The sequence below is a fragment of the Salmo salar genome, chromosome 14, assembly GCF_965601325.2.
Source record: "Salmo salar chromosome 14, fSalSal1, whole genome shotgun sequence".
Classification (NCBI taxonomy): Eukaryota; Metazoa; Chordata; class Actinopteri; order Salmoniformes; family Salmonidae; genus Salmo; species Salmo salar.
In genome coordinates, this window is record NC_138304.1 from 101,328,289 (window position 1) to 101,339,586 (window position 11,298).

The following is an 11,298-nucleotide window of genomic DNA, read 5'->3' on the forward strand; positions in this document are numbered from 1 at the left end:
ATAATAATCATAGTAGTTGTCGAGGGTGCAACAAGCACGTCCGGTGAACAGGTCAGGGTTCCATAGCCGCAGGCAGAACAGTTGAAACTGGAGCAGCAGCACGGCCAGGTGGACTGGGGACAGCAAGGAGTCATCATACCAGGTAGTCCTGAGGCATGGTCCTAGGGCTCAGGTCCTCCGAGAGAAAGACAGAAAGAGAGAAAGAGAGAATTAGAGAGAGCATATTTAAATACACACAGGACACCGGATAAGACAAGAGAAATACTCCAGATGTAACAGACTGACCCTAGCCCCCCGACACATAAACTACTGCAGCATAAATACTGGAGGCTGAGACAGGAGGGATCAGAAGACACTGTGGCCCCATCCGATGATACCCCCGGACAGGGCCAAACAGGCAGGATATAACCCCACCCACTTTGCCAAAGCACAGCCCCCACACCACTAGAGGGATGTCTCCAACCACCAACTTACCGTCCTAAGACAAGGCCGAGTATAGCCCACAACGATCTCCGCCATGGCACAACCCAAGGGGGGGGGGGGGGGGGGCGCCAACCCAGACAGGAAGACCACGTCAGTGACTCAACCCACTCAAGTGACGCACCCCTCCCATGGACGGCATGGAAGAACACCAGTAGGCCAGTGACTCAGCCTCTGTAAAAGGGTTAGAGGCAGAGAATCCCAGTGGAAAGAGGGGAACCGGCAAGGCAGAGACAGCAAGGGCGGTTCGTTGCTCCAGCCTTTCCGTTCACCTTCACACTCCTGGGCCAGACTATACTTAATCATAGGACCTACTGAAGAGATAAGTCTTCAGTAAAGACTTAAAGGTTGAGACTGAGTCTGCGTCTCTCACATTGGTAGGCAGACCATTCCATAAAAATGGAGCTCTATAGGAGAAAGCCCTACCTCCAGCCGTTTGCTTAGAAATTCTAGGGACAATTAGGAGGCCTGCGTCTTGTGACCGTAGCGTACGTGTAGGTATGTACGGCAGGACCAAATCGGAAAGATAGGTAGGAGCAAGCCCATGTAATGCTTTGTAGGTTAGCAGTAAAACCTTGAAATCAGCCCTTGCCTTAACAGGAAGCCAGTGTAGGGAGGCTAACACTGGAGTAATATGATCAAATTTTTTGGTTCTAGTCAGGATTCTAGCAGCCGTATTTAGCACTAACTGAAGTTTATTTAGTGCTTTATCCGGGTAGCCGGAAAGTAGAGCATTGCAGTAGTCCAGCCTAGAAGTAACAAAAGCATGGATTAATTTTTCTGCGTCATTTTTGGACAGAACATTTCTGATTTTTGCAATGTTACGTAGATGGAAAAAAGCTGTCCTTGAAACAGTCTTGATATGTTCTTCAAAAGAGAGATCAGGGTCCAGAGTAACGCCGAGGTCCTTCACAGTTTTATTTGAGACGACTGTACAACCATCCAGATTAATTGTCAGATTCAACAGAAGATCTCTTTGTTTCTTGGGACCTAGAACAAGCATCTCTGTTTTGTCCGAGTTTAAAAGTAGAAAGTTTGCAGCCATCCACTTCTTTATGTCTGAAACACAGGCTTCTAGCGAGGGCAATTTTGGGGCTTCACCATGTTTCATTGAAATGTACAGCTGTGTGTCGTCTGCATAGCAGTGAAATTTAACATTATGTTTTCGAATGACATCCCCAAGAGGTAAAATATATAGTGAAAACAATAGTGGTCCTAAAACGGAACCTTGAGGAACACCGAAATTTACAATTGATTTGTCAGAGGACAAACCATTCACAGAGACAAACTGATATCTTTCCGACAGATAAGATCTAAACCAGGCCAGAACTTGTCCATGTAGACCAATTTGGGTTTCCAATCTCTCCAAAAGAATGTGGTGATCGATGGTATCAAAAGCGGCACTAAGATCTAGGAGCACGAGGACAGATGCAGAGCCTCGGTCTGACGTCATTAAAAGGTCATTTACCACCTTCACAAGTGCAGTCTCAGTGCTATGATGGGGTCTAAAACCAGACTGAAGCGTTTCGTATACATTGTTTGTCTTCAGGAAGGCAGTCAGTTGCTGTGCAACAGCTTTTTCTAAAATTTTGGAGAGGAATGGAAGATTCGATATAGGCCGATAGTTTTTTATAATTTCTGGATCAAGATTCGGCTTTTTCAAGAGAGGCTTTATTACTGCCACTTTTAGTGAGCTTGGTACACATCCGGTGGATAGAGAGCCGTTTATTATGTTCAACATAGGAGGGCCAAGCACAGGAAGCAGCTCTTTCAGTAGTTTAGTTGGAATAGGGTCCAGTATGCAGCTTGAGGGTTTGGAGGCCATGATTATTTTCATCATTGCGTCAAGAGATATAGTACTAAAACACTTTAGTATCTCCCTTGATCCTAGGTCCTGGCAGAGTTGTGCAGACTCAGGACAATGGAGCTTTGGAGGAATACCCAGATTTAAAGAGGAGTCTGTAATTTGCTTTCTAATGATCATGATCTTTTCCTCAAAGAAGTTCATAAATTTATTACTGCTGAAGTGAAAGCCATCCTCCATTTGCGAAGGCTGCTTTTTAGTTAGCTTTGCGACAGTATCAAAAAGAAATTTCGGATTGTTCTTATTTTCCTCAATTAAGTTGGAAAAATAGGATGATCGAGCAGCAGTAAGGGCTCTTCGATACTGCACGGTACTGTCTTTCCAAGCTAGTCGGAAGACTTCCAGTTTGGTGTGGCGCCATTTCCGTTCCAATTTTCTGGAAGCTTGCTTCAGAGCTCGTGTATTTTCTGTATACCAGGGAGCTAGTTTCTTATGACAGATGTTTTTAGTTTTTAGGGGTGCAACTGCATCTAGGGTATTGCGCAAGGTTAAATTGAGTTCCTCGGTTAGGTGGTTAACTGATTTTTGTCCTCTGATGTCCTTGGGTAGGCAGAGGCAGTCTGGAAGGGCATCAAGGAATCTTTGGGTTGTCTGAGAATTTATAGCACGACTTTTAATGCTCCTTGGTTGGGGTCTGAGCAGATTATTTGTTGCAATTGCAAACGTAATAAAATGGTGGTCCGATAGTCCAGGATTATGAGGAAAAACATTTAGATCCACAACATTTATTCCATGGGACAAAACTAGGTCCAGAGTATGACTGTGGCAGTGAGTAGGTCCAGAGACATGTTGGACAAAACCCACTGAGTCGATGATGGCTCCGAAAGCCTTTTGGAGTGGGTCTGTGGACTTTTCCATGTGAATGTTAAAGTCACCAAAAATTAGAATATTATCTGCTATGACTACAAGATCCGATAGGAATTCAGGGAACTCAGTGAGGAACACTGCATATGGCCCAGGAGGCCTATAAACAGTAGCTATAAAAAGTGAGTGAGTAGGCTGCATAGATTTCATGACTAGAAGCTCAAAAGACGAAAACGTCATTGTTGTTTTTTTTTTTGTAAATTGAAATTTGCTATCGTAAATGTTAGCAACACCTCCGCCTTTGCCGGATGCACGGGGGGTATGGTCACTAATGTAACCTGGGGGTGAGGCCTCATTTAACACAGTAAATTCATCAGGCTTAAGCCATGTTTCAGTCAGGCCAATCACATCAAGATTATTATCAGTGATTAGTTCATTGACTATAACTGCCTTGGAAGTGAGGGATCTAACATTAAGTAACCCAATTTTGAGATGTGAGGTATCACAATCTCTTTCAATAATGGCAGGAATGGAGGAGGTCTTTATACTAGTGAGATTGCTAAAGCGAACACCGCCATTTTTAATTTTGCCCAACCTAGATCGAGGCACAGACACGGTCTCAATGGGGGAAGCTGAGCTGACTACACTGACTGTGCTAGTGGCAGACTCCACTAAGCTGGCAGGCTGGCTAACAGCCTGCTGCCTGGCCTGCACCCTATTTCATTGTGGAGCTAGAGGAGTTAGAGCCCTGTCTATGTTCGTAGATAAGATGAGAGCACCCCTCCAGCTAGGATGGAGTCCGTCACTCCTCAACAGGCCAGGCTTGGTCCTGTTTGTGGGTGAGTCCCAGAAAGAGGGCCAATTATCTACAAATTCTATCTTTTGGGAGGGGCAGAAAACAGTTTTCAACCAGCGATTGAGTTGAGAGACTCTGCTGTAGAGCTCATCACTCCCCCTAACTGGGAGGGGGCCAGAGACAATTAATCGATGCCGACACATCTTTCTAGCTGATTTACACGCTGAAGCTATGTTGCGCTTGGTGACCTCTGACTGTTTCATCCTAACATCGTTGGTGCCGACGTGGATAACAATATCTCTATACTCTCTACACTCGCCAGTTTTAGCTTTAGCCAGCACCGTCTTTAGATTAGCCTTAACGTCGGTAGCCCTGCCCCCTGGTAAACAGTGTATGATCGCTGGATGATTAGTTTTAAGTCTAATACTGCGGGTAATGGAGTCGCCAATGACTAGGGTTTTCAATTTGTCAGAGCTAATGGTGGGAGCCGTCGGCGTCTCAGACCCCACAACGGGAGGAGTAGAGACCAGAGAAGTCTCGGCCTCCGACTCGCTTAATGGGGAGAACCGGTTGAAAGTTTCTGTCGGCTGAATAAGCGACACCGGTTGAGCATTCCTACAGCGTTTCCCTCCAGAAGCCATGAGAAAGATGTCCGGCTGCGGGGACCGTGCGAGGGGGTTTATACTAACGTTACTATCTGTACTTACTGGTGGCACAGACGCTGTTTCATCCTTTCCTACACTGAAATTACCCTTGCCTAACGATCGCGTCTGAAGCTGGGCTTGCAGCACAGCTATCCTTGCCGTAAGGCGATCGTTCTCCTGTATATTATAAGTACAACGACTGCAATTAGAAGGCATCATGTTAATGTTACTTAGCTTCGGCTGTTTGAAGTCCTGACGAACCATGTCCAGATAAAACCTCCGGGGATGAATGAAAAAAGTTGAGTGAGGAAAAAAGTTGAGTGAGGGAAAAAGTAAAAATATTCCTTCATCTTGTTCAACTGTTACCATGCACCTGCAAAACAGATTGCTCAGATGTGCGAGTGCCTTTTGTATTTTGAGTCACTTGCACAAGTACAGTGAAATGCTTAAGGGGCAGACCTTGTAAGACCTACCCAACAGTGCAGTAATCAATATCAAAATAGTATAACTAATATTGTTTTTTTTTTAACACAAGAAATAAGAAAAGAAGCTATATACAAGTTGAATGTTCAGTGCCACAGAGACGAAGCTATATACAGGGTGCCAGTACTACATGTGTAGGGATACTGGAGTAATTGAGGTAGATATGTAAATGTAGGCAGGGATTAGGAGAAAGTGACTGGTAGCAGAATAATTAATACAACTTATAATAGTAAACAGTATGGCAGTAGCATGTGTGTGTGTTTCAGTGTAGGCGTGATAGGCGGATATACAAGGAAACAGGGGTGAAAAGTGACTGGTAGCAGGAATATATACAGTATATATACTTATGGTAAAATACTAATGGTAATATATACATGGAAACAGGGATGAAAAGTGGTTATGGTGTGTGTGATGTGTAGGAGCAGGAGGAGATGGGTCGGAGCAGGAGGAGATGGGTCGGATTAGGAGGAGATGGGTCGGATTAGGAGGAGATGGGTCGGAGCAGGAGAAGATGGGTCGGATTAGGAGGAGATGGGTCGGAGCAGGAGGAGATGGGTCGGATTAGGAGGAGATGGGTCGGAGCAGGAGGAGATGGGTCGGATTAGGAGGAGATGGGTCGGATTAGGAGGAGATGGGTCGGATTAGGAGGAGATGGGTCGGATTAGGAGGAGATGGGTCGGAGCAGGAGGAGATGGGTCGGATTAGGAGGAGATGGGTCGGATTAGGAGGAGATGGGTCGGAGCAGGAGGAAAAGCATGGGATAATTACCAGCAAAAGAAGCCCAGTAGCCCCACTCTGCTTGTGATGTCGTCGTTGCTAACTCCTACGCATATCAGTCATGCCTCCATTTGGAGAGGGAGTTACCCTTGTCACTAACCACATTTGCTGTTGAGGAAGTGACTGCAATGGAAACAGCCAGTGAGTTAATTTTAGTTGAGGTGCCATTGCAAATGTATGCTAATACAAATGAGATAAGATCAACAGAAGCGCTAATCATTCCATGAAAGCATAGAGAACTATTTTTAGGATGTCGTGCTGATAGAAATTGCTACTATGACTTGATCATGATTTACAAGGTTTTTCCCAGTGCTAGAACCATTTCAGCATCAGTTAAAGACCCACAGAGCACGGTCATCTGACCAGTTATGAAATTCCTTTTGTAAAAGATCCAACAGTTTTTTTTTTTTCTGGAAAAAAAGCGTGGCTGTAGAATCTCAAAATAGTGACTATCATTAAGTGATGTGAAGTCAATGTTGCATAAACTGTTCATGAATGATCATAATTGATTCACATACAATAAATGGTTTGTCCTTTTTTCTTTATAATTTTATTGAGGTATTGACTCAACAGCACAAGTTAAATAAATAAATACAATACAATTACTCTATAAAATGCAATTAAATAACATAACAATTAGATATTAGACACTTCAAATAAATTAAATAAATAAATAAAATAAATATTGTCAAATTCCATTTAAATAACAATATATATAGACAACAATACAACTATAATGAATAAATAAATGATAAATAATAATAGCTATATTAATAAAAAGAGAAAGACATGATTCATTCAGAATCAATTACAAACTATTTTAACTTCTCAATAAGATGTAGCAGCGTATATCAAAATGCTAAAAATACATTGAATCGTCGTCAGAATTCCTTCAGATAAAAGGACATAATACGGTTGGTTTGCGTGCTGTGGATGGTAGTTCAGCAGCAGGTCCTGAGAGTAACACTAGTTCAGTACATAGTACTTTAACATTATAGAAATATGCTGCCATGGTAACACCACAGTAACACATCTGTTATACAATGAACCCCAAGTATATATAAACTGCTACAGTTTACATAGGTTGGTATAATTCCTCTAGCGTGGTCCCAGATCTGTTTGTGCTCTTGACTACTCCATGCTGTCGTGCAAGCCAATGTTTGGCATGTCAAAGGGTGGCAAGAAGTGGCATGATGGCACAAACAGACTGGTACCCAGGCTATGATTCCTCATCTTTGACAAAAGAGTAGAAAAGCATTGGCTTTAACATAAAACAACAATGCCTTAACTTCAGTCAACTACAGTAGATGAAACGCCCTGACTCCTATCAGGTAACCTTCCCGTATCTTCTTCTTCATGTAATTAGCTACCTTTTCCCCCTCCAACAGTTCAATCTTTCCCTCACACTGTGGCTGCATCCCAAATGGTGACCTATTCCCTGTATATTATTCACCCATAGAGCTCTTGTCAAAAGTATAGGGAATAGGTTGGCATTTGGGACACAGCCTTCCTCTCTGTCGTCAGCCATTTTGTTTGTCTTACAAGGCGAACACGCCAAAGAAGTTCTTCCCAGCGCCACTCTCCAGATGGGGCAGAAGCCTGTTCTCTGTGACTGTCCGGAGCCTGTCTCCCCTCTCCAGGCTGAACACTGCTCCCACATACACTGCATTATACCACTTCCCTTCACTCGCAGCCTCGCTGTTGGAAGACTTCTTACACACGGTGCGTACAGAGTTGAGTAGCGTCTGGTAAACCTTGTTGTCTTCGGTGCCGTAGCTTGGGGACCAGCGCGTGACCGTGTTACTCAGGTGAACCATGTCCTTGTTAGGATGCTTGGGGTTGGCCTTGCAGCTGACGTGGAAAGAGGCCTGGCTGTAGACGAAGTATAGACCCATCTGGGGGATCACAATCTCGTTGTTGTTGAGTTTAAGACCCCCCTGTGAGAATCCCTGGCCCTCTTTGTCTGTCCACTCCACTGAGGACTTGTACGATCCACTGGGGTTGTATTCACCTAAAAGGGGAAGGGAGGAGAGAGAGAGAGAGAGAGAGAGAGAGAGGTTGGACATTAATATAATTCACTGTAGATATTGACTCATGGAGCACTTCGACTCACCATCTCTATTGAGGCAAGTTGTAAATGAGCAGTTTCAAAAAGAGATGAAGGTTATGCCTTGACTTATATCGTATGTCAAACAGGCTTGATTCATTCACTGCTTCTTATCCCATTTTAAAGTCAAGGGTCAAGCGTGAATTGATTTGAATATACTACATTTACACAGTGTAAATTCATCACTATTCATCATGCAGAGAAATTCATTCCAGTTCTATAGTGCCGTTGAAATGACCGACGCTTTTGTGCTGAATGCAGTACATCTCAAATGGCACTCGATCCCCTTACACATGAGCCCTGGTCAAAACTACTGCACTATAATAGGGAATAGGGTATCATTTGGGGTGCAGACAGGCATCAAATGCATTACTGGATAGTGTGCTCTTACCTTCTAAATGAATGGCAGCCTTTCTGTTTTCAGAGAGTTGTCTCAACATATGCTGAAGTTCTGAGGGAAGGAGATGGAGATTTAGAAACAGTAACATCTTCACAAGTCGGGAATCTTCTCAAGCTAACTACATGTGAGAGGTTTTAAGAGCTTGCAAGAATGTATCTTAAATTGCACCCTATTCCCTATATAGTGCACTACTTTTGACCAGGGCCGATGGGGGGGGGGGGGGTAGGTCTCTGGTCATAAGTAGTGCACTAAAATAGGAATAGGATGCTATTTAGAATGCACACTTTGTCAAGGGAGTAGCAGCATATATATATATATATATATATATATATATAGCACCAACAGTAGAACGTGACAGAAAAAAGGGATATGAACTCACCATCAGCTTTCTCGATGGGATCTTGTTTCTGAGTAGAGGAAATGAGAAATAAAGATAAGGAAAGAGTTAGTCCTGCGATCGGTTTCATATTGATGCTAAACAGGAGATATGAAATATACTGAGCTAAAGCAGAGACATATAGAGATTTACAGAGGATACAAATAAATACAACGTTATGCATAGATATATAGTGATATAGCTGTATAGTATATAAATACATATAAATAATTGCAAGGTAAATACATGTAAATGAAAGTACATTTTTATTTCTCAAATTGCTGATGAAATACTCTTGATATTAACACATCAAAGGAGTTCAGATCGATTTAACAAGACATTGTGCCGCTTATAATAATAAATAATAATAAAAGCTAAGAAATAATAGGATGTATATTCTTACCTTGCCGTGCCAGGTATTGAAAAGTGCAGCTGAGACACACAGTGCCATTGCCAGCAGGGCACCACACAGCCTCCACTGTCGTGTGGACTTCTCCCGTACCAGGGTCACGATCGGTGACGGGTACACAGGGCCCTTCTCCAAGTCTACCGTCACTCTGCTGCAATCACCTTCCATCGTTTTAGTAGAACTGTCGGTGGATCCTGGAGTAGAAACTTCCTTTACCTACTTAAACCAAGGCAGTATTCGAAGAGAGTTCACGTGCCAGTTAAGCTCTTTTTGCGGTCTATGAAGTTTGTAAAAATGTGACGCTAAACTCCAGAAGTCTTATTAGAAGTTGTTTTGAAGGTAGTGATGCTCCTGCTGTTGGTGTGTTTGATTGACTGATACTCTGAGCGCTGCTGTTATATACACATGTAGCTTATTGGGAAACTCCAGTGATGTCAGTCAGAGTGGAGGCAAGCAGAGGAACAGAGAGTTGGGGGGGAGGAGGCATGGGGACTGGTGTAATGGTTGGGGGAACCTGTGGCGTTTTTCACACTTGAAAAAAAAAAGAAGTTTCACACCCACACGCAGGAAGAGTAGCTGTTGCATGCAAGAGCTACTGGGGATCCTAATAAACTAAAAAAAAACACTGCATGCACATACAGCTATCTTACACGAACTCTCTCTCTTTCACACACCTCAAGTAACACCAAAGCGTATATATCAAACTTTATTTTTTTACTCTGTTCCATATTGGGTTTTACTTTATGGGATTTTCTTGTCGCTCTTTCTTGGCATTTACATTTTCTGCCTTCTACTTTTGTATGTCCATTAGTATCAACACTGGTGGCTGGTTTTAAGGACAGAGCAGTCTATTGAGCAACAGACAACGTTGGGGGGTATCATTTTAGTTCAGTAAAAGTTGTAGCAGTTTTAGTATGATGGTTTTTTTATATAAAGGATGAAAGTAAATGTGTTTGTGTACGTAAAGCACATTATCACTGCTATGCTGAAGTACACTTGTATGTTAATGTTACATTTGGACTATACATTCTCACAAGCAAACATCCTCATTTGCCATATTGGTAAAGAAAGATGTGTCATGGTTGCTATCTGCAATGGTATCATTTTCATTATGTTAATGTTGCATTTTCACTTACAGTGCATTTGGGAAAGTACTCAGACCTCTTGACTTTTTCCACATTTTGTTAAGTTACAGCCTAATTCCAAAATGGATTAAATCGTTTTTTTCCCCCTCAATCTACACACACTATCCCATAATGATGAAGCAAAAACAGGTTTAGAAATTTTTGCAAATGTATTAAAAATAAAAAAAACTGAAATAACACATTTACATAAGTATTCAGACCCTTTACTCAGTATTTTGTTGAAGCACCTTTTGGCAGTGATTACAGCCTTGAGTCTTCTTTGGTATGACTCTACAAGCTTGGCACACCTGTATTTGGGGAGTTTCTCCCATTCTTCTCTGCATATCCTCTCAAGCTCTGTCAGGTTGGATGGGGAGCGTCACTGCACAGCCATTTTCAGGTCTCTCCAGAGATGTTCGATCGGGTTCAAGTTCTGGCTCAAGGACTTTCAGAGGCTTGTCCCGAAGCCACTCCTGCATTGTCTTGGCTGTGTGCCTAGGGTTGTTGTCCTGTTGGAAGGTGAACCTTCGCCCCAGCCTGAGGTCCTGAGTTCTCTGGAGCAGGTTTCCATCAAGGATCCGCTGAAAAACATCCAAGGCATGGTGCTGCCTCCACAATGCGTCACAGTAGGGATGATGCCAGGTTTCCTCCAGACGTGACGCTTGGCATTCAGGCCAAAGAGTTCAATCTTGGTTTCACAAGACCAGAGAATGTTGTTTCTCATGGTCTGAGAGTCCTTTAGGTGCCTTTTGGCAAACTCCAAGCGGGCTGCCATGTGCCTTTTACTGAGGAGTGGCTTCCGTCTGTCCACTCTAACATAAAGGTCTGATTGGTAGAGTGCTGCAGAGATCGGAGAATCTTCCAGAAGGACAACCATCTCCACAGAGGAACTCTGGAGCTCTGTCAGAGTGACCATCAGGTTCTTGGTCACCTCCCTGACAAAAGCACTTCTCCCCCGATTGTTCAGTTTGGCTGGGTGGCCAGCTTTAGGAAGAGTCTTGGTGGTTACAAACTTCTTCCATTTAAGAATGATG

The 11,298-nt window shown here is 43.2% G+C and overlaps 1 protein-coding gene across 1 annotated transcript; it reads right to left on the reverse strand.

The window, feature by feature from the left end:
• Window positions 1-6,370: 6,370 nt before the first annotated feature.
• Window positions 6,371-9,470, reverse strand: LOC100136509 (tumor necrosis factor alpha). The gene is given in 4 exon segments (NM_001123617.1): window positions 6,371-7,859; window positions 8,347-8,406; window positions 8,735-8,762; window positions 9,135-9,470. Coding segments are annotated over 4 exon segments (735 nt in total). The 5' UTR covers window positions 9,309-9,470; the 3' UTR covers window positions 6,371-7,386.
• Between the last annotated feature and the right edge of the window lie 1,828 nt (window positions 9,471-11,298).